Below are 25,381 nucleotides of genomic sequence, written 5' to 3' on the forward strand. Positions count from 1 at the left end.
CCAATCAAATGAAATCAAGTCAGGTCAGGTCACATCAAGTTCAGTCAAGACCAATCAGTTCAAGTCAACTCCAGTCAAACAAAATTAAGTCAGGTCAGGTTACATCAAGGTGACATCAAGCCCAGTCAGTTCAAGTCAACTCCAGTCAAACAAAATCAAGTCAGGTCAGGTCACATCAAGTTGACTCAAGCCAAGCCCAAACATTTCAAGTCAAATCCAGTCAAATGAAATCAAGTCAGGTCAGGTCACATCAAGTTGACTCAAACCAAGCCCAATCATTTCAAGTCAAATCCAGTCAAATGAAATCAAGTCAGGTCAGGTCACATCAAGTTCAGTCAAGCCCAATCAGTTCAAGTCAACTCCAGTCAAATGAACTCAAGTAAGGTAGGTCACATCAAGTTGAGTCAAGCCAAGCCCAATCAGTCCGTCAACTCCAGTCAAATGAAATCAAGTAAGGTAGGTCACATCAAGTTGAGTCAAGCCAAGTCCAATCAATTCATGTCAACTCCAGTCAAATGAAATCAAGTCAGGTCAGGTCAGATCAAGTTGAGTCAAGCCCCGTCAAGTCAAGTCAAACAAAATCAAGTAAGGTCAGGTCACACTGAGTAGAGTCAAGCCAAGCCCAATCAGTTCAATTCAACTGCAGTCAAATGAAATCAAGTCAGGTCAGGTCAGGTCAGATCAAATCCAGTCCAGTACAGTCAAGTCAAGTTCACTCAAGTCAAGTCAACAAACAATCAAATAATTAAACTGATGCCAGTTGCTCATTTCTGGATTTTGTATCACAAATAAACTTCAGTATTCATGTAGTTTTTGTACAATGTCTTTCAGTTAATTGTAAAGCTACTATAATACTATATGTACATTACCACAGTTTATTTATCTGTATTTATAATTAAGATATAAATAAAGATTTTAAGGATATACAAAAGTGTGCATAGGCTGCCTTTTCTGTTTTTGGTGTGCATTTCCACATACCTTCGGGTCTGGCTCAGTGATGTCAGAGCTGCTGGTGCAGTAGGCGGGGCTTGAGCGGGCTAAGGGTGGGCGTGCCACATAGAACACATCTTTGTTGCCACGGTGATCTCTGTCGAAGCCAGCCATGCCCGGGTGAGAAAGAGCTCCACCTCCAGAGGTAGGAGATGGTAGACGAGAGATATCTATTGAGCTACAGACACAAACAGAAATGTATTTGAAAGTTTAATTGTCCTAAAAGTATTTATCACTTAAGTGTCCTTCAGCTCAATATAGTATTGAGTGTATAGTGCACTTTCTAGTACAGCACTAAAATGACACCCTTGTTAGTGAGCCAATGTAGTGAACAGGAAGCCATCTGAAATTCAACCTGTTATACAGTATAACCTAGTTATATTCTAACAGCAGCTCAAATCATGTATTTATACTCTATTCATGTACTTGTTCTAATTCGTGACGGTTTCTATAGTAACAGTTCATTCACAGAGACTTGTATGGCGGATGCTCTACATTATCAAAGACTAATAACAAACATTTATAAACTGCTCTTATTTAACAAAGAAAATATATTACATGGTGTATTGATATGGTGAAGTTTTCTGTAAGTACATGTTTATTTAACTTTTACAGAAGGAGTCTTGTTGTAACTGTCAGTACGTTTTCCACCATGGGAAAGTCTTCAGGAAAGGGGAGATTGCACTTTCTGGTTCTCAATAACATGACAGTCTGTTTTTTTTTTGTTTGTTTGTTTGTTTTTAAAAATCTCATTAACTTCCAGAAAGAGAAAAAATGAGCCTGGTGAAGGAACAACTGATTATAGCTGCTATAATGTATAAGTAATTATAAGAAGAATACAACCCCGATTCCAAAAAAGTTGGGACAAAGTACAAATTGTAAATAAAAATGGAATGCAATGATGTGGAAGTTTCAAAATTCCATATTTTATTCAGAATAGAACATAGATGACATATCAAATGTTTAAACTGAGAAAATGTATCATTTAAAGAGAAAAATTAGGTGATTTTAAATTTCATGACAACAACACATCTCAAAAAAGTTGGGACAAAGCCATGTTTACCACTGTGAGACATCCCCTTTTCTCTTTACAACAGTCTGTAAACGTCTGGGGACTGAGGAGACAAGTTGCTCAAGTTTAGGGATAGGAATGTTAACCCATTCTTGTCTAATGTAGGATTCTAGTTGCTCAACTGTCTTAGGTCTGTTTTGTCGTATCTTCCGTTTTATGATGCGCCAAATGTTTTCTATGGGTGAAAGATCTGGACTGCAGGCTGGCCAGTTCAGTACCCGGACCCTTCTTCTACGCAGCCATGATGCTGTAATTGATGCAGTATGTGGTTTGGCATTGTCATGTTGGAAAATGCAAGGTCTTCCCTGAAAGAGACGTCATCTGGATGGGAGCACATGTTGCTCTAGAACCTGGATATACCTTTCAGCATCGATGGTGTCTTTCCAGATGTGTAAGCTGCCCATGCCACACGCACTAATGCAACCCCATACCATCAGAGATGCAGGCTTCTGAACTGAGCGCTGATAACAACTTGGGTCGTCCTTCTCCTCTTTAGTCCGAATGACACGGCGTCCCTGATTTCCATAAAGAACTTCAAATTTTGATTCGTCTGACCATAGAACAGTTTTCCACTTTGCCACAGTCCATTTTAAATGAGCCTTGGCCCAGAGAAGACGTCTGCGCTTCCGGATCATGTTTAGATACGGCTTCTTCTTTGAACTATAGAGTTTTAGCTGGCAACGGCGGATGGCACGGTGAATTGTGTTCACAGATAATGTTCTCTGGAAATATTCCTGAGCCCATTTTGTGATTTCCAATACAGAAGCATGCCTGTATGTGATGCAGTGCCGTCTAAGGGCCCGAAGATCACGGGCACCCAGTATGGTTTTCCGGCCTTGACCCTTACGCGCAGAGATTCTTCCAGATTCTCTGAATCTTTTGATGATATTATGCACTGTAGATGATGATATGTTCAAACTCTTTGCAATTTTACACTGTCGAACTCCTTTCTGATATTGCTCCACTATTTGTTGGTGCAGAATTAGGGGGATTGGTGATTCTCTTCCCATCTTTACTTCTGAGAGCCGCTGCCACTCCAAGATGCTCTTTTTATACCCAGTCATGTTAATGACCTATTGCCAATTGACCTAATGAGTTGCAGTTTGGTCCTCCAGCTGTTCCTTTTTTGTACCTTTAACTTTTCCAGCCTCTTATTGCCCTTGTCCCAACTTTTTTGAGATGTGTTGCTGTCATGAAATTTCAAATGAGCCAATATTTGGCATGAAATTTCAAAATGTCTCACTTTCGACATTTGATATGTTGTCTATGTTCTATTGTGAATACAATATCAGTTTCTGAGATTTGTAAATTATTGCATTCCGTTTTTATTTACAATTTGTACTTTGTCCCAACTTTTTTGGAATTGGGGTTGTAGAATATAATGTAAAAGTAGGTATAAGGAAGATGTTGGGTTGCATCACACCACCCCATTGCTGATTTTCCAATAACATCACACCACGAAGTGTCTAATTCTATACATACAGTACATTTACTTGAGAGTTGTTTTTGGTGAATTAATCTTGATTCTAATGTGGCCATAATGTTTCCGTGACCACTTCTACAGGCGGTTTGTGTTATCAGATCTCATCGTCGTCATAACAATTAAATAAATGCTATCCACTTGTCATTAGATCATCCAAGATGGATCTTAACGCGTGGTCTGAACAGGATTTCTGGAAACTATAACCAGACGATCAGACTGTTATATCCAGCATAATATGTATGTAGATCACTTCAAAGACATGCAGTACATAATTCCCCATAATTCCTGCAGTTCTCAAGTTTCTTTCTCTATTTCTTCACTAGGTCCGAGGTGTGCTCTTGTACCTGTTCTGCTCCCTCATCATCAGGCTCTGGAAGTCATTAGTGGCTGGGCGGCTGTAGGGCGGTCGTGCGAGGTGGCGTTCAGGCGGCTGGTGACTCGCCTGCCGGTGCAGCTGTGGATTCCTCAGAGCCACACTAATGTCATTTAGCAAACGTGGCAAGGGCCCTAGCTTCAGGATAGCATCCTGGCACAGAAATGAGAGTCACAGTATAGTGATGTCTTAAAAATGAATTATTTCAGTAACTGCCATATATTTTGCTTAGTGATAACAGGATAGCAATAATTTTGCTAAACAATCACTATAAACTGTGTAAAATGTGTGTTTGATCATTTATGGATTCTTTCTGTAAAATTTGTGTGCACACACTGGTTATAGTAGAAAAGTGTCACATTAATATTCTGTTTTTTTTTCCCCATATGTAAGACAGGCCATACTGCTCTGGTAAAGGATGGTGTGTGTGTGTGTTTCATTTTGGGAGCTTCCAAATTAAATATTCATAGAATCTGGAATTATTGATGAGAGTAAAATTGCCTTTTGTTGTTGAACCGGTTCAATATTTTATTCAATATAGGAAAAAATTACCTTCAAAACTAATTCTGGATAACCATTTTAATAATTTATCTATTGCCATGGAACACATTTGTGCAAACAAAAGATGGAAAGTAAAGTTAAATTACTTTGTTACTCGATATGTAGTTTACTTCAGTGACCTAAATCCTTAAAACTTTAACACATGTAACAGCAAAAATAAGACCTAATATTCTATCCACATTCACTGGATATGACCAATCATGCGCTCCGATTGGCTACTCTACTACTAGGCTATCAGCTCATATACCGTGAATAGAGAAAAACAAAATGGCCGAGCGTGTTGCTGAACCAACCGCGGACGAAATAAAAACTACTCGAAAACAAAACCCCAAAAAATACAACCCCTCCCCAAAACAACAAAATATGGAGTAAAATTGTTTGATTCTAAGAACGTATCTTTTTTTTATTTTTCAAGAATTATTATTATCGCATTTTTCACAAATTGCTCCTGTCACTTTGCCAGTTTGTTTACATTCTAAGCAGAAATGATTTTGTCCGACGTTTTGTATAAAGTTTTTATTTATCAAATTTGCAAAAAATAAAACTAAAAATGCTCTGTTTCTCAAAATCCAGAGAATGTGGATATAATAAAAAGTTATTCCACTCAATCTCATCGTACACGACTTAGAACCGAGTCATACATAAGCTATCAGCTCACGTACGACTCGATTTCGTTATAACTGTTAAATATACATCACTGAAATCTATCTGTTGTGACAGCTAGGTATTAACATTCACCATCCCACACTGCACTGCAAAAAATAAAAATCTTAGGAAGTTTATTTGTCTATTTTCAAGTCAGAACATCTAGCCACCCTTATTATAAGACATAATTGCCCAACAAGCAAAACCTCATTTAGCTAGAAAGGCTAGTTTTTAGACAGTCCATCTTGAAAATCTTGTATAGACAAAATGTCTTGAAAAAGTCTTATTTGGAGCACCTTTGAAAATAAAACAAGTTTTTTTTAAAACAATTAAGGAAATTTTGGACACTTGTCAAATGCGGTTCATCTTGTTTCAAGAAAAAAAAAACAAAGTATGCTTGTTTTGGGAATAAATGAACTTTACTGGCGGCACGGTGGTGTAGTGGTTAGCGCTGTCGCCTCACAGCAAGAAGGTCCTGGGTTCGAGCCCTGGGGCCGGCGAGGGCCTTTCTGTGTGGAGTTTGCATGTTCTCCCCGTGTCCGTGTGGGTTTCCTCCGGGTGCTCCGGTTTCCCCCACAGTCCAAAGACATGCAGGTTAGGTTAACTGGTGACTCTAAATTGACCGTAGGTGTGAATGTGAGTGTGAATGGTTGTCTGTGTCTATGTGTCAGCCCTGTGATGACCTGGCGACTTGTCCAGGGAGTACCCCGCCTTTCGCCCATAGTCAGCTGGGATAGGCTCCAGCTTGCCTGCGACCCTGTAGAAGGATAAAGCGGCTACAGATAATGAGATGAGATGAACTTTACTGAAATCTTTGAATCTTTCATTACAATTCATACATTTCAAAACATATACTCTAGACCGGACAAGTGCCTTCAGAAAGGCTATGAGTGAGTGGAGGGCGTTTTAGTGAGGTCTTTTTGGAACGCTGTGAGTTAAGTTCAGTGTTTTTTTTTGTTTATTTGTTTGTTTGTTTTTTGTGCCTGATCTTGTCAACCCCTCATACACATGAATAGTCAGTGCCCCCAAAATGCACTGTTGCTTTGGCGTTGTGTAAGCACTGTAAGTCAAAATGCGTAGACTTTATTATTATTATTATTATTATTATTTTTGGTGCCTGAGGTCCTGGGGAAGTGGAATCTTAAGAGATGTTTTAATGTTTGAATGCTGAAATGGGAAAAAAAATAAACTTGTTGCAATGCTACACGTGTCGTCAACTTGATTCAAGATAGTCTCTGGTTTCATATCTAGAGTATTTTACTAATTACAGGTCCCAAAAGGAGAATCTTTTAAGCTAGCAATGCTTAGTTGTAGAATTTAACAATCCTAATATTAGTATATTTATCTTAAATTCAGTTTTTACTGCTAAGACTTTGTCATGAATTTAAGTGAAATACCCTTAAAATGAAATAAATAAAAATGACTTGAACGGCTAAATGTAAGAAGTACGATCTTGTTATAAGAGCTATTTTGATTATTTTGAGTTCATCAGATCTCGCGTAATAAGTTCCCCAATCTTATTTTGGAATTATTTCATCTAAAAACAGGTTAGAGTTTTCATCTTACTTTAAGAAATCTTACCGAGTCAAATTTGACTAGTTCCATTGGCAGAGTTTTTTCACCTGATTTAAGCAAATATGCTTTGTTTTAATCTTTTATTTCTTATTTTTGAAAGGCCATTTTTTGCAGTGTGTTCCTTGGTGAAAGAGGCACTAATTTACCATCAGGAACTAAAATCAGGGTACGGTCTGAGGAAGACTTTTTTTTTTCCTCCTTATACTTTTACTCTTATGCTTATAGTAAATTTATTTATGAGTCCACAGTAACTGGAGTGAGGAATATGAAGCTGTACTTCAACTATTAACAAAGTAGTAGGAAGTGTGGTAGGAAGAATTTCCCATGAAAAAATGAAATTAAATGAAATGAAAAAAAAAAGATTTTGAAAGTGTTTGCCCACATTAATATAGAACAAATCCTTTCTGCTGCACTGGGAGCTGCTACTGGAACAGATGTGATGCCATAAGTGGGTGCTTTTGAGTCAAGGGAAAATTTTACCACATTTTTAGATACAAAATACCTCATAAATCATAAAGCACCTCATGGACTTGTGACTCATGCGGGAGGCAGATGATGCTTTATTGAAAAGAACTAGCATGAACCAACAACAACAGGATCTGATAAATGCATGTAATAAATGCTTTTTTTTTTTTTTACATTAGTGCAAATCACAACCTGCCATCGTCAAAGATATAAAATTTATAAAATCTTGATAGTTATTGGAATGTTTAATTGGCTTAATAGAAACCTTAATAACCAAGGGGGTCCAGTCTGAGAGTGCTTTACGTCTCGTTCATAGGGCCTGGATGTTTTTGGTCATTTAGGATGCAAATAAATGTTCAATTTTAACATCCAAGTTTTAATATAGGTTGAAACTTTTGAATATACTAAGCATTTTTGTCATCTGAGTGATGATACTATAGTTTCCTACATTATAGGTGCAGATACAGATATGTCAATCATCGATGAGAAAGACGATAACAAACATGAGGCAGCCGAAGAAAACCTTGTACTTGGTAAATGGTTGACATTTTCACTGTATACTGTGCAAAAATCTTAGGCACCCTATTTTTTTTTCATACAAACTTTGTTATAGATTCCTATTTTATGACTTCTACATTATCGAGTGGGGGTGGCACGGTGGTGTAGTGGTTAGCGCTGTCACCTCACAGCAAGAAGGTCCGGGTTCGAGCCCCGTGGCCGGCGAGGGCCTTTCTGTGAGGAGTTTGCATGTTCTCCCCGTGTCTGTGTGGGTTTCCTCCGGGTGCTCCGGTTTCCCCCACAGTCCAAAGACATGCAGGTTAGGTTAACTGGTGACTCTAAATTGACCGTAGGTGTGAATGTGAGTGTGAATGGTTGTCTGTGTCTATGTGTCAGCCCTGTGATGACCTGGTGACATGTCCAGGGTGTACCCCGCCTTTCGCCCGTAGTCAGCTGGGATAGGCTCCAGCTTGCCTGCGACCCTGTAGAAGGATAAAGTGGATAGAGATAACGAGATGAGATGAGATGAGGAAAAAAATGTTTGTATGTGAGCAGCATATTCCATAAGAGAGCACTTTTCAGATTAAAAAAGAAACCATAATGAAGGCTACTGGGTTTTGGTATAAAGTTAAGAAGCGAGTGTGACAAAGTGTCCAGAAGAACTGTGGCTGGTTCTGGAAGATGCTCAGTAAAACCTACAGCTCATTCACACCTACGGTCAATTTAGAGTCACCAGTTAACCTAACCTGCATGTCTTTGGACTGTGGGGGAAACCGGAGCACCCGGAGGAAACCCACGCGGACACGGGGAGAACATGCAAACTCCGCACAGAAAGGCCCTCGCTGGCCACGGGGCTCGAACCCGGACCTTCTTGCTGTGAGGCGACAGCGCTAACCACTACACCACCGTGCCGCCATGTTGAAACATTTAATTCATTATTTTTTAAGCCATTTTTGGTCAACAACATTTCTGTACATGTACCTAAGACTTTTGCACAGTACTATATATTTCTGAAAACTACATTCCTGAGGTAAAATCTGTTTCACTTTTGCATGTATATGTCAGCCCCAGTTAAGTTCCTGAATTTTAAATTCTTATTACCCCTAAAAGTGAAAAAGAGAAAAAAAATGTGCTTAAAGATTTTATTCCAATTGCAAAGCGGGAGCGTGACACACATTTTGACAGCCAGTATCTAATTATAAACTGAACTGATGCCCATTTCGTTGCAGGACATAACGATCCAACAACATGATTAAAGTGGTGACATTCACTCTGTGAGGAAATCACACATTAGGCAGGTTATAATTAACCTGGTAAACCTGGGGGAAGCCATGGACCTTTTAGGACCAAAAGATCACCAGTTCGATTCCCTGGACCAGCAGGAATGGCTGAAGTGCCCTTGAGCAAGGCACCTAACCCCCAACTGCTCCCCATGCTGTTTTGGGTATGTTGTACATTGCTCTGGATAAGAGCATCTGCTAAATGCCATTAATGTAATGTAATGACTATTGATTCTGAAAATCTGTCATAAAAAGCACAAATGCTAGTCTAAAAATAATGTAGTGTTTGTCTGGCTTTAGGCTTAAGTGTGTTACCTTGCTGAGTTGGGCCATGACTTCCCAAAGTAGGCTGTGCAGGATCGAGAGCTCTCGGCCGAGGTCGATGTAACCCTCGAACGCCCCTGCATTACTACCACAGTCCACATTACTGATCTCATAGAGGAACTGCTGCATGGATCCCCACTCCATCTCCAGGAACTCATTCATAAACATCATGTGATCCTCTTTACCACTAAACCTACAGAATACACAGAGCAAAGAGGAGTGTGGGAGAGAGAGAGAGAGAGAGAGAGAGAGAGAAGGCAGAAATAAAGAAAGAGAGAGAGAGAGGTAGAGCAATAGAGACAGACAGAATGGAAAAAAGAGGAAAGCAAAGGAGATAGACAAAGAACAGATTGACAGAGGGAGGAGAGGGAAAGAGAATGATAGAAGACAAATATGACAGAACAAAGAAAGAAAGGAAAAAAAGAACAGGAAGATGAAGGGAAAGAGGGTTGAGTGGTCGATGTGTGACAGAGAAAAGGAGGGATTAAAGAGAAAGAGAGACAGATGATGAGTGCGATGCCAACACAGACGGAACAGCGATAGAGCAGAAGTTAAACTCTTCACCACATTCACTCACACTCACACATACACACACTGACACACACAAACACTCATCAGTGCTAGAGAGCAAAGCTAAATGAGAATGTTTCTGAAATTGTGAAGGAAAGCATGGCACATTCAAAAGCCTGAACTATGCACAGTTATTGTGAAATAGCCTGGGATAGGATGGGTGTAAAATGGACAAGAGGGGATTCTGGATTATGTGCATATGGGTGAGATCCTAATGCAGTGTGTCGAGTGAATGGGACAGACTAGTAAATAAATCAGCAGATGATAGTGGAGCTTGGATTTTAATGAGTAGAGGTGAAGATAGATGAGGAGAATATACTGGTCCTAACTGGTGGTTGTGCCTATTTAGATATGAATGAAGTATGGTTTGGGGTTTAGTGCTATGTGTGGTTTGCACTGAGTCTAATGACTATGGTTTGCCATTTACTGTAAGAGTGAGTATAGGTTGGGTCTGGATGACAGTTAGTCAAGTAGGTAGTAATAGTAGATGCATGGTATGTGAGCATGTTTTGGGTCTAGACACTGGAATTTAATGATTATGATTTGGGCCTGGGAAGTTAGTGGGTTGGGTAGGGTTGCTGGAGATCAATTATTATGGTAAGGGCATGGATGGTGTGCAGGGATTCTGGAAAGTAATGATATGGGTCTGGGCAGTGAGCATAGGCTTGGATAGTAAGCATGGGATGCACATGGATAGTTAGGCTGGGTTGGGTTGGGTTGGGTTGGGTTGGGTAGGGATGCCAGAGATCTTAAGCATGGGTATGGCCTGGATGGTTAAGCTGGGCTAGGTATAGATGCCAAAGATTAGTGATTATAGTATAGGCCTGGATGGTGACTGTGCTGGGCCTGGATTGTTAGTTTGGGGAGGGAAACAATGTCTTAGTTCTTAAGCATGGGCATGGCCTGGATGGTTAGTCTGGGCTAGGTAGCGAAGCCATCGATTAATGATTATAGTATGGGCCTGGATGGCTAGTTTTGGTTGAATAGGGATGCCTTTGATATTAAGTATGGGTATGACCTGGATGTTTAGGTTGGATTGGACAATATGGATGCCATAGATTAGTGATCATGGTATGGGTTACTAATAACATGGTTTGGGCCAAGATTATTGGGTTGGGATGGAAAGAAATGCCAGAGATTAGTTATGATGGTATTGGCCTAGACAGTTTATGGCGTGTACTGTATAGGGATGTTAGGCATCATTGTTTTGACCTGAATGGCGAGTATGTCTTATTCATGATTTGTGAATATTGGTTTATGGGAATGGGTTTTGTACAGATATTGAAGTTTAGTGAATATGCAATTGTCCTGAATGGTGAGTTAGGTAGGGGTACTCTTCTTCTTCTTTCGGCTGCTCCTGTTTGTTCAGGGCCGCCACACCAGATCTGTTCCACAGATTTGATTTGGCATAGGTTTTACACTGGACGCAACCCTCCCCCAATCTATCTGGGCTCGGCACCAAGTATGCACTGCTTTGTACAAACCCAGTGACTGGGTATTTTGCCTAATCTGCATGTCTTTGAACTGTGGGGGAAACCGGAGTTCCCAGAGGAAACCCATGCAGAAATGGGGAGAACATGCAAACTCCACACAGAAAGGCCCCTTTTGGCCATGAGTTTGAACCTGGAACCTTCTTGCTGTGAGACGACAGTGCTAACCACTACACCACCATGCCACCCAGGGATTCTTGATATTAATTATGGATTGGGCAGCACGGTGGTGTAGTGGTTAGCACTGCTGCCTCACAGCAAGAAGGCTCTGGGTTTGAGCCCAGTGGCCAACGGGGGCCTTTCTGTGTGGATGGAGTTTGTATGTTCTCCCTGTGTCTGCATGGGTTTCCTCCGGGTACTCCAGTTTCCCCCCACAGTCCAAAGACATGTGGTTAGATTATCATGCGGCCTGAAGGTTGGGCTGAAATGTCCTTAAGCAAGGCACCAAACTCCCAACTGCTCCCCAGGTGCTGTAGCATAACTGCCCACTACTCTGGGTAGGTGTGTATGCTCATTGCTCACTTGTGTATGCATGTGTGTTCACTGCTTCAGATGGGTTAAACGTAGAGGTTAAGTTTCATTGTGCTTAAGTCTGTGCTTGAGTGTACAGGTGATAAAGGCTTCTTCTTCTTCTTCTAGCTGGTGAATATGACTTTGGTAGGAATGCTGGACCTTAGTAATCATGGTTTTGACACAGACAGGGAGTATCTCTTAGTCCTGGCTGGTGAGGATAGATGGTGCAAATAGGTTGGATGAAGATGCTGTAATTTAGACAGTTAAGTTTTGGTTTGAATGTCTTACATGACTCCTACATGATGAGTATATGTTAGCTTGGAATGCAGGAGCAACATTCTGGTTTGTGGTATGGGTAGGGTAGTAAAGCGAGGCATTAGCCATTATAGTTTGGGCTTGAATGGTAAATATGAGTTGAGTTGGGATTTAGCGATTAAGGGTTTATTGACTTAGAGTTTAATGCGTATGGCTTGGTCCAGGATGGCATGAGTGTAGTTTGGATGTTGCCAGTGAATATGATTTGGATCTTGTTAACGATTATGGCTTGTGTACAGACACTTGAATATAGTGATGGTTGCTTGATGCTGAATGGCAAATATGAGTCAAGTAGGGATGCTGGTGTTTAGTCATTATGATTTGGGATGGATGTTAAGTATGGTTTGGGACTCGATGGTGAGCATGGATGCTGAAGTTTTGTGATTATGGCTTGGGCCTGGGCAGCAAATATGGTTAGGGCCTGGATGGTGAGTATGGATCCGGCCTGGATGGCAGTGGACTCTAGTGACTGACTTGGAGAAGCTGGCCAGGCTCTGCACCACCTTGGCGATGAGCGTGAGGGTTCGGGATGTGCGCTCAGATGGGTACTCTTGCGTTAGGTTAAACAGTGATGGAGACATGATGGCTGGGCACAGGAAGCGCAGGAACAGTGAGGAACTGATGAGCCGGTCTGCAATATCCTCACGACCTCTTTCGGCACAACGCACACGCCATGATGCAAATACTTCCTTCAGCTCCCGTGGAAAAACACTGTAGAAAGAAAGAGAAAGAGTAAGAATAGTAAACGAGGAATACAATGCATACAATGTACAGTGAATTAAGAGATAACTTTGCATTGGTTTTGATTTAAAAAAAATCCTCTCCAGGACTTAAAGCACTTGAACAAATCCTGGGGGATCAATCTGAAAACATAAAATCTTTCAAGGTCCTACTGTCAGTGTCATAATCTTCCAGCAGCACCAGTTAACTCATATACGCCCTTTTCACACTGTAGTCCTTTCCATGATTTGTTCCACAGGCCTTATAGTTGTACAACGTTTTGAAAGTCAAAATCTGTGGGAGTTTAGCAGGTACCGAATGACAGGAGTAAAAATAATAGGGGCTAGAAAGCATACCTTTACTTCACTTCTATATTTACTTTGACAAAATTATCTCACCCTCAGCTACATAACTAAAATTCTCAAAATGTGACTGAGAAACCTAACTTTAATTCCTGCACTTTGCTTGTTTTACTTAAGGCCAGTGACAATATATAAGCCTTAATGTTTCTTTGAAATCACTACCACAATAAGCTTGTGGTAGAGTATAAAGAAAAATAAGTAAGAACACACAAAAACAAAGTATGGTGTCCCACAAGGCTTTGTTCTAGGACCACCCCAATTTCCTTTTTTTCTCATTTATATTGGCCCCAGATAACTATAAACGTCCCATTAGTTGCCATGGCAAGGCAAATGAAATTAGTAATTCTATTTCTTGGCCAATTCAAATAAGAAATGCCAACAGAGAGACCAAATGAATAGGTATGGTATAGTGAATAGGCAGTGAGATCTTTGGGCACTCTGCCACCATTTTTTTCTCATTTGTATTGCTGTATATATTCTCCATTTCTCAGATATCGCACTAGGGTGATATTCTGACATAGTAACCCTGCTAGGGTTCTTCCTGTCTCATTCCAAGTACCACCTGAGCTCCTAACCTGTTTTTTTGTACCGTACATGATCAATAGAGCGGTTTCCTTAAACCAGATATTGTTTTAAACACTACACACTGGCTTGTTTAATGGCTATGCCTTCAGTGCAGTAGCTGTATCTTCATTTAAAAAATTGCAAATTCCATCTATTATTATAATTTCTGTAAACAGTGCAACTGGTGGCAGCACGGTGGTGTAGTGGTTAGCGCTGTCGCCTCACAGCAAGAAGGTCCGGGTTCGAGCCCCATGTCTGGCGAGGGCCTTTCTGTGTGGAGTTTGCATGTTCTCCCCGTGTCCGTGTGGGTTTCCTCCGGGTGCTCCGGTTTCCCCCACAGTCCAAAGACATGCAGGTTAGGTTAACTGGTGATTCTAAATTGACCGTAGGTGTGAATGGTTGTCTGTGTCTATGTGTCAGCCCTGTGATAACCTGGCAACTTGTCCAGGGTGTACCCTGCCTTTCACCCGTAGTCAGCTGGGATAGGCTCCAGCTTGCCTGCGACCCTGTAGAACAGGATAAAGCGGCTAGAGATAATGAGATGAGATGAGTGTAACTGGTTGAGCAAAACTTGAATAAGGTGAGAGTACCTCACAGTATGGCTGCTTTTCTAAATCAGTAGAAATCAGATACAGTGAAAGAGCTTATGATTGCTAAAAAGTAAGGATTCTATAGTGTAAAAGAAGTTAATGAATGGCTTATTAGAGCCAAATTTTTGGGACAGTGGGGAAGCAGGAAAAAGGAGATCATAGTGGGTAACATACCAATGGGAGTTGATGATCTTGCAGAGTGCAAGTTCGCAGCACATGCGTAGGTTAGCTTGGTGGTCTGGAAGCATGGAAGGTGGGGTTCGCATGGGATCAACCTCACAGTTTTCCTCTGACTCATACAATGCACGAATAAATTCACCTGTACACATAGATTATTACCGTTATCAACAATGGCAATACTATCGACTTGATTCTTGCCACCGTCCTATACTCAATTCCCCAACAAACAAGTGTCATCACCAGCATCATGTTCTAATTCCAGAGCAAACATCAGAGATTTCTTACTCCCCTGCTTTGTCTGACCAGCTACCAGATACCCAAACACAGGCTGAGCTGATCAAGCTGTTAGACCATCCTCGCCAGCTGGTAAGTTACTTTCTAGCTTCCTTATTTGTTTAAACTGATCATTTAATGTTTAAGATTTTTTGTTTGCCTTACTGTTGTGTCTGGTCAGACCAAGCTAGATGTTTCCATCATCACCACTCTAACCACGCACCAATGGTGTCTTTCAGGTAGCGATGTCCAACAAGTTTGAGGTACTCCTCTATGGCTTTGGTCGCCAGTGTGTTCTCCCTGAAGATCAGATGCTCTCTGTCTATGAAGCGATCCACCTCGCTCAACGCCATGTCTGACAGAAAATCCTGCACAACAAAAACAACTCCTCTCAAACCTAATTCAGGTTGTGCCAAACGCATTTAAAATGATAAACAGCTCAGAGATTATGATGTGCTTAGAGGTTTTGGGTATAGTGGTTTATCAAAAACAAGAGGAAGAGAAATCTGATCCCCAAAAATTACCCTCAAAACTAATTTTCAGAAAACATAACGAGTCTGTAAAGTGTTCAGCACCTATGCTGTGATGAACTAATCACCCATGCTCTGTTTCTGAAACTCAGAAAGGTGCAAAGTGAAGCAGGAAGTGGACTCACGGACCTTGGCCTTGCCGGTGCTCTGTAGGATGTGCACCAGGGCACAGGCCACTTCTTCTTTGCTCTTCACACTCAAGAGTGGCTCCAGGACAGCACACAGAGTGCGGTAATTATTTGTCACATACTCTGCAAACTCCTTATACAGCTCCATAGGCAGGATACTCATAGTCTGGTAGCGTGATTTGAGCCTCAATGAGGCATTAATGACCTTTCCACTGCCCACACCACCACCCTTTGCAAGGACACTGGGCTGGATCACTGGGTACCATTGCTCCACAAACTGACGGCCTGTGATGCTCGAGATGGGAATGCTGACCAAGCCAAGATATGTGCTTTTCTCCTGTGAAAAACACACACATGTCCCAAATCAATACAGTGCAAGTAATGATAGTGACCCATTACAGAAGTGTTTGTCTGTATTTATTGTAATCTATAAATGAAAAGATTATCTTGATAACAATCGGGTGGGTATGTCTGGTTATCGCTCAGACCTTGCGTCGCTTCTTGTCCGTCTCCTTGTAGAGGTGCAGGCGCAGGCTCCGGATAGCAGGGAGGTTATTGAACTCAAAGTGCTCACCCCAGAACACTGTGTCTGTTCGAGGCTTGCTGGTGGTGCGCGCATACAGCATGTCATCCAGACACAACTCGCAGTAGTAGCGCTTTTTAGGTGGAAGATCCCGCGCCTCGATAATCCACAATTTAAGAACATTGTCCACCCGACGACTGTTATCCTGCAAGAATGATCAAAACAGGTCAGTTATCACAGTCTTGAGATGAGAATAAGATAAAGCTTTGTCATTTAAGAAGCATAATCTGTCCTTGTTATTCATTCCTTATTGAATAATACATTTATTCAGTTAGCAATTCTATGGAAATGTCAATAGGCAACAAAACCCTACACTTGTACCTTTATGAAGAAAAAAAAAATCCAAAAATTGTATAGATTTGGAAAATGATCTTTCATCATGGGTACCCTGCCCCTTCACCATGAGCTGACCTAGTGCTTAGTGTGTCTGCCTCTTGACCAGGAGATCGTGAGTTCTACTCGTGGTTGGGTCATACCAAAGACCAACATAAAAATGGTACCTGTACATACTGCCATCTAGCAAGGCACACCGCAGTACAGATGTGAGTGGGGAGTCAAACTCTTGCAGTTACCAGAGGACTAGCCCCCCATTGTAACCCTAGCTGGACAGTAGGTGAGAGAGAGGGCTATAGAAGTGGAGATCAGTGCTGCCCAATGCACCTTAAGGGCCTGGTTAGTACTGAGACAGGAGACTGCCTGGGAAGACCAGGTCCTGGCACTGGAGGGGACTTTGGCTTTTTTTTGACCCTGCCCATTCCCCTGAAAACCAGTGCCACATGGCCAGAATTTACATCTTGGAACATGACTGAAACCAGGGCATAAAGGTTAGAGAAGCAGCTTTAGGACCAAAAGGTCACTGGTTTGATTCCCTGGACCAGCAGGAATGACTAAAGTGCCCTTGAGCACTTCTTGTTGTACATCGCTCTTTATAAGCGTGTCTGCTAAATACCTGTAATGTAAAGACTGTCTCCTATAACTTATGATACAATGATTCTTGTGCATCGTCTGTTCGAACAATGAACAGCAATGTCGCAAAAGCTATGATGAGCAAGTAACCAAAAAAGGTCACTTTAAATAAAGAGTCAACTCCTATTTTTAAAAAATTGACTCTTTTTTTGTGTGTCATGCCTGTCTGGGCTTCTGTAAAACCTGCTCCAGTGGCAGTTTTCACTCAGTGGCCAGTTTATGTACTTAATTCAATGCCCAGAAATAAATCCAACGCATTTTTATGATAGATAAACAATTTCATAAAGCCTAGGGTGACTATAATGAAAGTTTACTTCACAAACAAATACTTATATTGATGCTAATCTTCAATTACAGCAACTATGAGCGCGCATGCTAATAAAAGCCTTTAGCTTTCACTCAGCGTCCAGTTCCTGGCACATTCCTATTTTAAATGCAGTTCCTGAAGCTCCCAACTCATGCTAGGCTTGCTCTGAGATATTCCAAGTGCACCTAAATAATGGTAATAAAGACTAATAAAAGACAAGTATCTAATAAAGCACTGTGTAAATATCTATACTGCCTAAGTGCATCAATAATATAAAATAATCTAGAATAATATGGAAATTACTCATATTTTGCACCTATTTTGAAGTGAGTTTACAGGTCATTCAAGGTTCAGCATGACTAATTTCATCTGATTGCATTCTTTACTCAGCTATAACCATAATCATCACACTGGCTAATGAATCCTAGCCTCAATTCTCCTTTCAATAAATATAGCAAACAGCTGCACGAAATTAAAACACTTTTCGAGCAGATGAATTAATTAGCCACTATACTGTAATCACAGCCTTCTTTGCTATTTAAATTTCAAGCTGTTGTCAGTGTTTCGATAACACGAAGTACTTTTTTTTTTTTTAATCTTCCATTCTGGGGTGCATTAGTAGGAGTTACAGTGTGTTACATCAGAGGCTTCGGTTCTTTTGCTTCCTGCTTCAAGGAACACAGCTGTGGATTTTTCACCAGCAGCAATTTTACAAAGTTAGTTTCTGTAGGTTTTAGCGTTTCTTATTTATTCTATCTTATATACATTTCCAAATCCGAATGTCCAGTATTCAGTAACTTTACTGAAAATAATGCAAAAATACTTAGTTATTAGTTGAAATGTTTTGCATTGCCTCTGTCATTTGTTTTTAAGGCATTTGTTCATTTGCATTGGGGCAAAGGGGCAGGTGTTGACCCTAGTCTCCTATTTAGCACTACAACACAAAACTAGATAGAGACTGTGACTAAAGTCACAGTAATTTGCGATAGCTTTTACAAACCGGGACGTCTGGTCACCGTACCCTATAGATCTGGAACGGTAAGAGATAGAGAATGACACTTAGTGAAGAAAAGTTGTGCCCTACCGCCCTGAACAAAATTAAAAAAAAAAAACTTAGTGAAAAAATCATGAAAATTAACAGAGTTATAAGTGATTGAAAAATATCCCGTTTTTCATGTCTCATTCCGGATCAGTGATCCAGATCACCACCAAAAGTCAAAGCAACTTAATTCAGCCCAGAGGTATTCATGTGAAATTTAGTGATGATTGGTTGAAAACTAAGGGAGAAATAGCATCTTAAACACGTTACAATAATAATAATAATAGGGCGGCACGGTGGTGTAGTGGTTAGCGCTGTCGCCTCACAGCAAGAAGGTCCTGGGTTCGAGCCCCGGGGCCGGCGAGGGCCTTTCTGTGTGGAGTTTGCATGTTCTCCCCGTGTCCGCGTGGGTTTCCTCCGGGTGCTCCGGTTTCCCCCACAGTCCAAAGACATGCAGGTTAGGTTAACTGGTGACTCTAAATTGACCGTAGGTGTGAATGTGAGTGTGAATGGTTGTCTGTGTCTATGTGTCAGCCCTGTGATGACCTGGCGACTTGTCCAGGGTGTACCCCGCCTTTCGCCCGTAGTCAGCTGGGATAGGCTCCAGCTTGCCTGCGACCCTGTAGAAGGATAAAGCGGCTAGAGATAATGAGATGAGATGAGATAATAATAATAATAATAATAACAACAACAACTAGATAGAGACTGTGACTAAAGTCACAGTAATTTGCACTAGCGCTTACAAACTGGGACGTCTGGTCACCATAGCCTATAGATCCGGAATGGTAAGAGATAGAGAATGATGCTTAGTGAGGAAAAAAATCCCGTTTTTCATGGATTATTCCGGAGCAGTGATCCAGATCAGCACCAAAAGTCATAGCAACTTAATTCAGCCCAGAGGTATTCTTCATGTGAAATTTGGTGATGATTGGTTGAAAACTGAGGGAGAAATAGCGTCCTAAAAAGCGTTAGGATAATAATAATAATGGGAGGGCGGCACGGTGGTGTAGTGGTTAGCGCTGTCGCCTCACAGCAAGAAGGTCCGGGTTCGAGCCCCGTGACCGGCAAGGGCCTTTCTGTGCGGAGTTTGCATGTTCTCCCCGTGTCCGTGTGGGTTTCCTCCGGGTGCTCCAGTTTCCCCCACAGTCCAAAGACATGCAGGCTAGGTTAACTGGTGACTCTAAATTGACCGTAGGTGTGAATGTGAGTGTGAATGGTTGTCTGTGTCTATGTGTCAGCCCTGTGATGACCTGGCGACTTGTCCAGGGTGTACCCTGCCTTTCACCCGTAGTCAGCTGGGATAGGCTCCAGCTTGCCTGCGACCCTGTAGAACAGGATAAAGCGGCTACAGATAATGAGATGAGATAATAATGGGGAAAAATAAAGTAGAAAGATCCTGAGTGAGAGTAACAATTTGCACCAGCGCTGTTAGCGCAAATTAAATATGACTTTCACCATTCACTTTGCCTCTCCTGAAACTCTACCACCATATGTCATATATATAAAGCATTAAAATTACGTAACAACCAATAATAACACATATGTATACATTTACAGTTGGATTCAGTTGTAGAGCCTGAGGGCCAGCCACCCACCCACGTTTCCCACCTTGTTGGGTTTAACGGCTCGCTGCAGGTTCTCGATCCACTTGTCCCGCTCAGCAGCCGATCGACAGGCGAAACATTTTGTGCCTGAGGCTGTTGTTACCTAAAGACCACACACATACATAGACACACGCCCAAAGGTCATGTTTACAATGGCTTGCATAAGTATTCACTTGGCCTTTTGGTTGCTTTTCTGATTTATCCATGCTCATTAATGCTTGATGAACAGCATCCTCTAGAATCATGGTTATACCATATTCATTCTGTTTAAAAAAATGTTTTCATGGTGCTCTGTGGGAGTTTCAAAGCTTGGGACATTTTTTAATAATCAAACCCTGATTGCTACTTTTCCAGAACTTTGTCTTGGACTTGTTCCTTGGTCTTCATGATGCTGCTGGTTAGGTACGTTCTCTAACAAACTCCAGGAAAAGAAAGGTGTTTGTATATTGAGATCACATGACACTTTAATTGTACACAGCTCAACTCTGTTCAACTAATTATGTAATTTCTGATAGGAACTGGTTGCACCAGAACTCACTGAAGGATTTTGGAGCAATGGGGATGAATAGGGGAGACCGAGGAGACTTGGGATGGGGGAAACTTGGGACAGATTGTATTCCCATAAATTAATTTCAACCAATCAGGTTTTAGATGAAGGTGGCACGGTGGTGTAGTGGTTAGCGCTGTCGCCTCACAGCAAGAAGGTCCGGGTTCGAGCCCCATGGCCGGCGAGGGCCTTTCTGTGTGGAGTTTGCATGTTGTCTGCGTGGGTTTCCTCCGGGTGCTCCGGTTTCCCCCACAGTTCAAAGATATGCAGGTTAGGTTAACTGGTGACTCTAAGGCCAAGTTTACATTAGACCGTATCTGTCTCGTTTTCTTCACGGATGCACTGTCCGTTTACATTAAAACGCCTGGAAACGCCGGGAAACGGGAATCCGCCAGGGTCCACGTATTCAATCCAGATCATGTCTGGTCCGGTGCTGTGTAAACATTGAGAATACGCGGATACGCTGTGCTGAGCTCTAGCTGGCGTCGTCATTGGACAACGTCACTGTGACATCCACCTTCCTGATTTGCTGGCGTTGGTCATGTGATGCAACTGCTGAAAAACGGCGCGGACTTCCGCCTTGTATCAGCTTTCATTAAAGAGTATAAAAGTATGAAAATACTGCAAATACTGATGCAAATACTGCCTATTGTGTAGTTATGATTGTCTTTAGGCTTGGCATCCTTCCACTTGCAAGTGGTAAGTGACGCGCATGCCCGATATGCGCTGGGATCACACACACAGTGGCTCAGTCCCGAATCACTGCTCGTGCGCTTCACTCGCGCGCTCTGTGAGCTGCGCAGGGCCGGAGTGCGCACCCTCCAGAGGGCACTCGCTGTTCAGGGCGGAGTGATTTGGAGTGCAGGATGCCTGCGGAGCTGAGCGTATCCGTGTATTGGCGTTGCTGTGTGCACGCGAATCGTGTATTGGCGTTGCTGTGTGCACGCTAATCGTTTTAAAAACGTTAATCTGATGATCCGCTGATACGGTCTAATGTAAACCCCACCTAAATTGACCGTAGGTGTGAATGTGAGTGTGAATAGTTGTCTGTGTCTATGTGTCAGCCCTGTGATGACCTGGCGACTTGTCCAGGGTGTACCCCGCCTCTCGTCCAGCTTGCCTGCGACCCTGTAGAACAGGATAAAGCGGCTAGAGATAATGAGATGAGATGAGGTTTTAGATGACATCAGAAGTTGGACGTTTCCCCTTAGAGTAACTGACTTCCTTTGGAGCCATGAATCTGGACACTGCAGTAAGGTTTGTGCAGATCAATATTTGATCAACCAAAACTTGTATTTCCTACTTCACCTCCACCTCCATTCTATGGTGTAATGTACGCTAGAGAATTGAGGATTTGCTAGAAATTAAAGTATGTAGCCTTGCGTTACCATCTATAGGATTAATAATTAAATTTAAATTCTGGGGGAAAAAAGATTTAAGGATTTTTTTTTTCAAAAATGTCCAGATGGAAAGAGTTGGGACAGTTCATCATATTACAGGTTTTTTCTTGTGGTTTACAAATATAAAATTGTTCAAAAACATTTTTTGTTAAAAATGTGGGCGTGTCCCTGCATGAGGATTAAACTTATTTCATTCCTTCTTGAGAATGGAACTGTTTTGTCGAGTCAGGTTTTGTGTAAACTGACATTTTTTCTATCGCTGTGCCAGCATTGTGTTCATACAGTTCATATCTGACAAGTTTTCATAATAAATACAAATTTTATTTTTGTCCCAAGTCTCGCAACATAATGTCCCTCCATGTCTCATGTCTCCCTGCAAAAAAAAAAAAAAGACAGAAAAAGTGAAGCCTGATAGCCAGTATATGTGACAAGCTGAGAAACTAATGTTGTGGTAAGAGGGGATAAGAGGTAAATCCTTTAATGCAATATGAATGTGATGCTACCTGCAAAGAATTTTACACAATCTATAAAAGCTGAAAACTTGTCCCAAGTCTCCCTGCTCTCTCCTACTTTTACAACCACAACTTTTACGATTTTTATTTGGAAATAATTTTGAAAACTGTATTGTGATTTTCCTTGATTCAGTATTACAGGCTAATTTGTGTCGATTTGTGAGATATAATCTCAATTAAGTCTATTTCAGTTCCAGGTTGTAACACCGCAAAATGTGAAAAAAGACCAAGGGGAGTGAATATTTAAACAATACAAAAACAACTTCAGGCCTGGATATTTCTGTCACACGCACACGTACCTCAAAGCAGTACTCCTGGCCGAGGATGCTGGAGTGGACGGGCTTGATGATGGCATCCTCGTCCAGTGTGAGGTCCAGCGCCTCGGCCGCACTGCTCGGCGACAGCAAAGACTCGTGCGAATGAGACTCCTTGAAGCTCTGCATCAGACGTGTTCTGCAGCAAGAGAGCCGTAAAAGAAGGACTAATAATACAGCCATACTGTAACAATACAACAGTTAATGGTTCCCCTTTTGTTTGTTATGCTGGGATGGTGGTGCTTCTAATTGTGCCCTAGTTCTTCGTGTCTGAACAAGGAGCTTGGCTGATAATTTGGCAGAAAAGCTCACGGCAGTCTTGGGCTACATCCACACGACAACGGCAACAAGATTTTTTTTTTTAGCGGGTAAAAAAAATATCGCGTCCACATGGGCAACGGATCAGTAAAATATCAGGTCCATATGGCAACGCAACGCTTGCTGAAAACGATGCAATACACATGCCACACCCATAGGCGCCAACTTCATGTCAACATTGGGGGGTCAGAATTATGTTCTTGCACCGTGACGTCATGACGTCGGCAGCGTATGTAGTTGAATATCAAAGACTCAGTTGTAAGTCATTTTCATTCATTACTATTCACCGTTGCAAGTGGGAAGCGCCCATTTTAACGATAACTTATTATGATGCATTAAAAAAATCTCACGACTTTAAACATTGTATGAAACACAATTTATTCAATAAACAAATTTAGTTTAATGCAATTTTCTTTGAGATGAATTCGGCAGATAACTGACAAGAATAGTGCAAAAAAAACCCCGTGCACCATACGCCATAAAAAGGCTTAAGCGCGTTAAACTCATATATCCGCATCGGCTTTAACACAGACTTCAGTGTCCAAATTCTGCACAACATGATCACCTTCATTGCTGGTGGCTGCCGGCCTATTGGTTCGGATAATCCACTTGTCCATTTTGCTTCATTTCTATGTTCACTGTTCAGTGAAAACGGTTGCGGGAGGCCACACAGAACTTTTCGCCTCAGTAGTGCTGCCTTGGTTGCTACGCAACGAACCATTTTATTTATTTATTTATTTTTTTTGCTGGGCCGCATAGGCCTAGTGCGACGCAGTGTAAATTTTGCGGAGTGCAACCTGTCAATCACTCACTGCCTACCATTGGAATATTGCAAGCGGAAAAGGGGGCGGGTCATGTCCGATCATAACATTTTAGGTGACGTTTCTATATATTACTTATTTTGCATTCAAAGCTAGGCTATTATTTGTTTAGTTGGTTTCAATCGTCAGTTAACATGAATTCATCTGTACTGTTTACTACTTTTTCACGTTTCATTATTGGGGTGTTTTTGCCCCCCCAACTTTATCTTTGGGGGGTTAAAAAGGTCCGTGCCCCCCCGCAGATGGCGCCAGTGGCCACACCTCTACGTGCGCTGTAAGACGGTCCCATCGGAGACACCAGAACAACAGAAGAAGAAGTAGGACGCATGCGCATGTAATGGGTTTATTTTTTTCCACTTGCCATTGTGTGTAGTGGTGGGGAAATTCTGCGCTGGCCCTTTAAGAGCGCAGGTAGTTATGGGAACGAGGTGCTGGCCTCTTTCAGTTCGTTTTGGAAATGTAAGCGCCAATGCCACTGGACGTTTGCAGCCCGTCCTCAGCAGTGTATTTGTGTCTCATTTCTTCAGAATAAAAAGACTGGTGAACAACACAACGCAACGTCTGTTACACGCATAAACCCCTTCTTCTACCCGGCGTGAAGCACTCACAGGAACAAACACACAACAACAAGAAGATGGCTGCGACTACGCGAGGAAATCGTGCCTTCTGTGTGTACAAATTAGTTTTATTAGTGTGCATAGTTTTATATAACTTAATTTTCTTATTGTGTGTGAACATTTTGAAAAGCATTTTTATATAATTTATATAACTTTTTATATTGTGTGTGAACATTTTGAAAAGCAGTCTTACCCAATAAAAAAAAAGAAATTCAAGAAATGGTTCAGTTACTTGTTTATTTAAAAGAAAAGATGTATACAAAAGTGAATGCAATGCAGTGGTTCATACAAAACAGTCTGTTGAAGGGTCTTCTGACCCTTTTCCCCTCTGCCTCCATTATAGTCAGGTAACTGTTGCTTTGTGTGGAAGGCTGTACTTTCTGTTCATCAAAGCAGGTGTAAATTGTCTGTCTGGCAGGTCAGTCAGGTTAATGTGTAAACAATTTCAATTTCTGTTGTTGTTACGAATAATGCGCGCGAGAGTGCTGCTTGTTCTAGTCATGTGGTTGTGACGTCATCGTAAACAAATCCGTTCTACTCATCCAGCCGACTTCGCAACGGTGCCGTTTCCAGATTTTTCCACTCTGGAACCCGTTCTCAAAAGATTTCGTTTTGGGGCACCCAAAACGCCGGTGCCGTGTGGATGCCAGGCCGAGACGATAAAAAATTTTATCAGATTCACCTGAATCCGTTGCCGTGTGGACAGGGCCTTGGACACACTGAAGTCGAAATATGAAGTGAAGGCTTCAAGCTGGGCAGCACGGTGGTGCAGTGGTTAGCACTGTTGCCTCACAGCAAGAAGGTTCTGGGTTTGAGCCCAGTGGCTGACAGGGGCCTTTCTATGTGGAGTTT

At 41.7% G+C, this 25,381-nt stretch overlaps 1 protein-coding gene across 1 annotated transcript in view; it reads right to left on the reverse strand.

Moving 5' to 3' along the window:
• The window catches only part of syngap1a (synaptic Ras GTPase activating protein 1a), a 113,720-nt gene that overhangs the window by 49,394 nt on the left and 38,945 nt on the right, over positions 1-25,381 (reverse strand). Inside the window, exons 3-12 of the mRNA XM_060915326.1 lie at positions 22,759-22,912; positions 20,005-20,103; positions 15,990-16,229; positions 15,503-15,838; positions 15,067-15,211; positions 14,565-14,709; positions 12,629-12,865; positions 9,258-9,459; positions 3,890-4,071; positions 979-1,168 (exon numbers count right to left, since the gene is read on the reverse strand). Of these exons, the coding sequence (XP_060771309.1) occupies positions 979-1,168; positions 3,890-4,071; positions 9,258-9,459; positions 12,629-12,865; positions 14,565-14,709; positions 15,067-15,211; positions 15,503-15,838; positions 15,990-16,229; positions 20,005-20,103; positions 22,759-22,912 (1,930 nt within the window). The remainder of the gene's footprint in view (positions 1-978; positions 1,169-3,889; positions 4,072-9,257; positions 9,460-12,628; positions 12,866-14,564; positions 14,710-15,066; positions 15,212-15,502; positions 15,839-15,989; positions 16,230-20,004; positions 20,104-22,758; positions 22,913-25,381) is intronic.

The sequence above is a fragment of the Neoarius graeffei genome, chromosome 2 (genome assembly GCF_027579695.1).
Source record: "Neoarius graeffei isolate fNeoGra1 chromosome 2, fNeoGra1.pri, whole genome shotgun sequence".
Classification (NCBI taxonomy): Eukaryota; Metazoa; Chordata; class Actinopteri; order Siluriformes; family Ariidae; genus Neoarius; species Neoarius graeffei.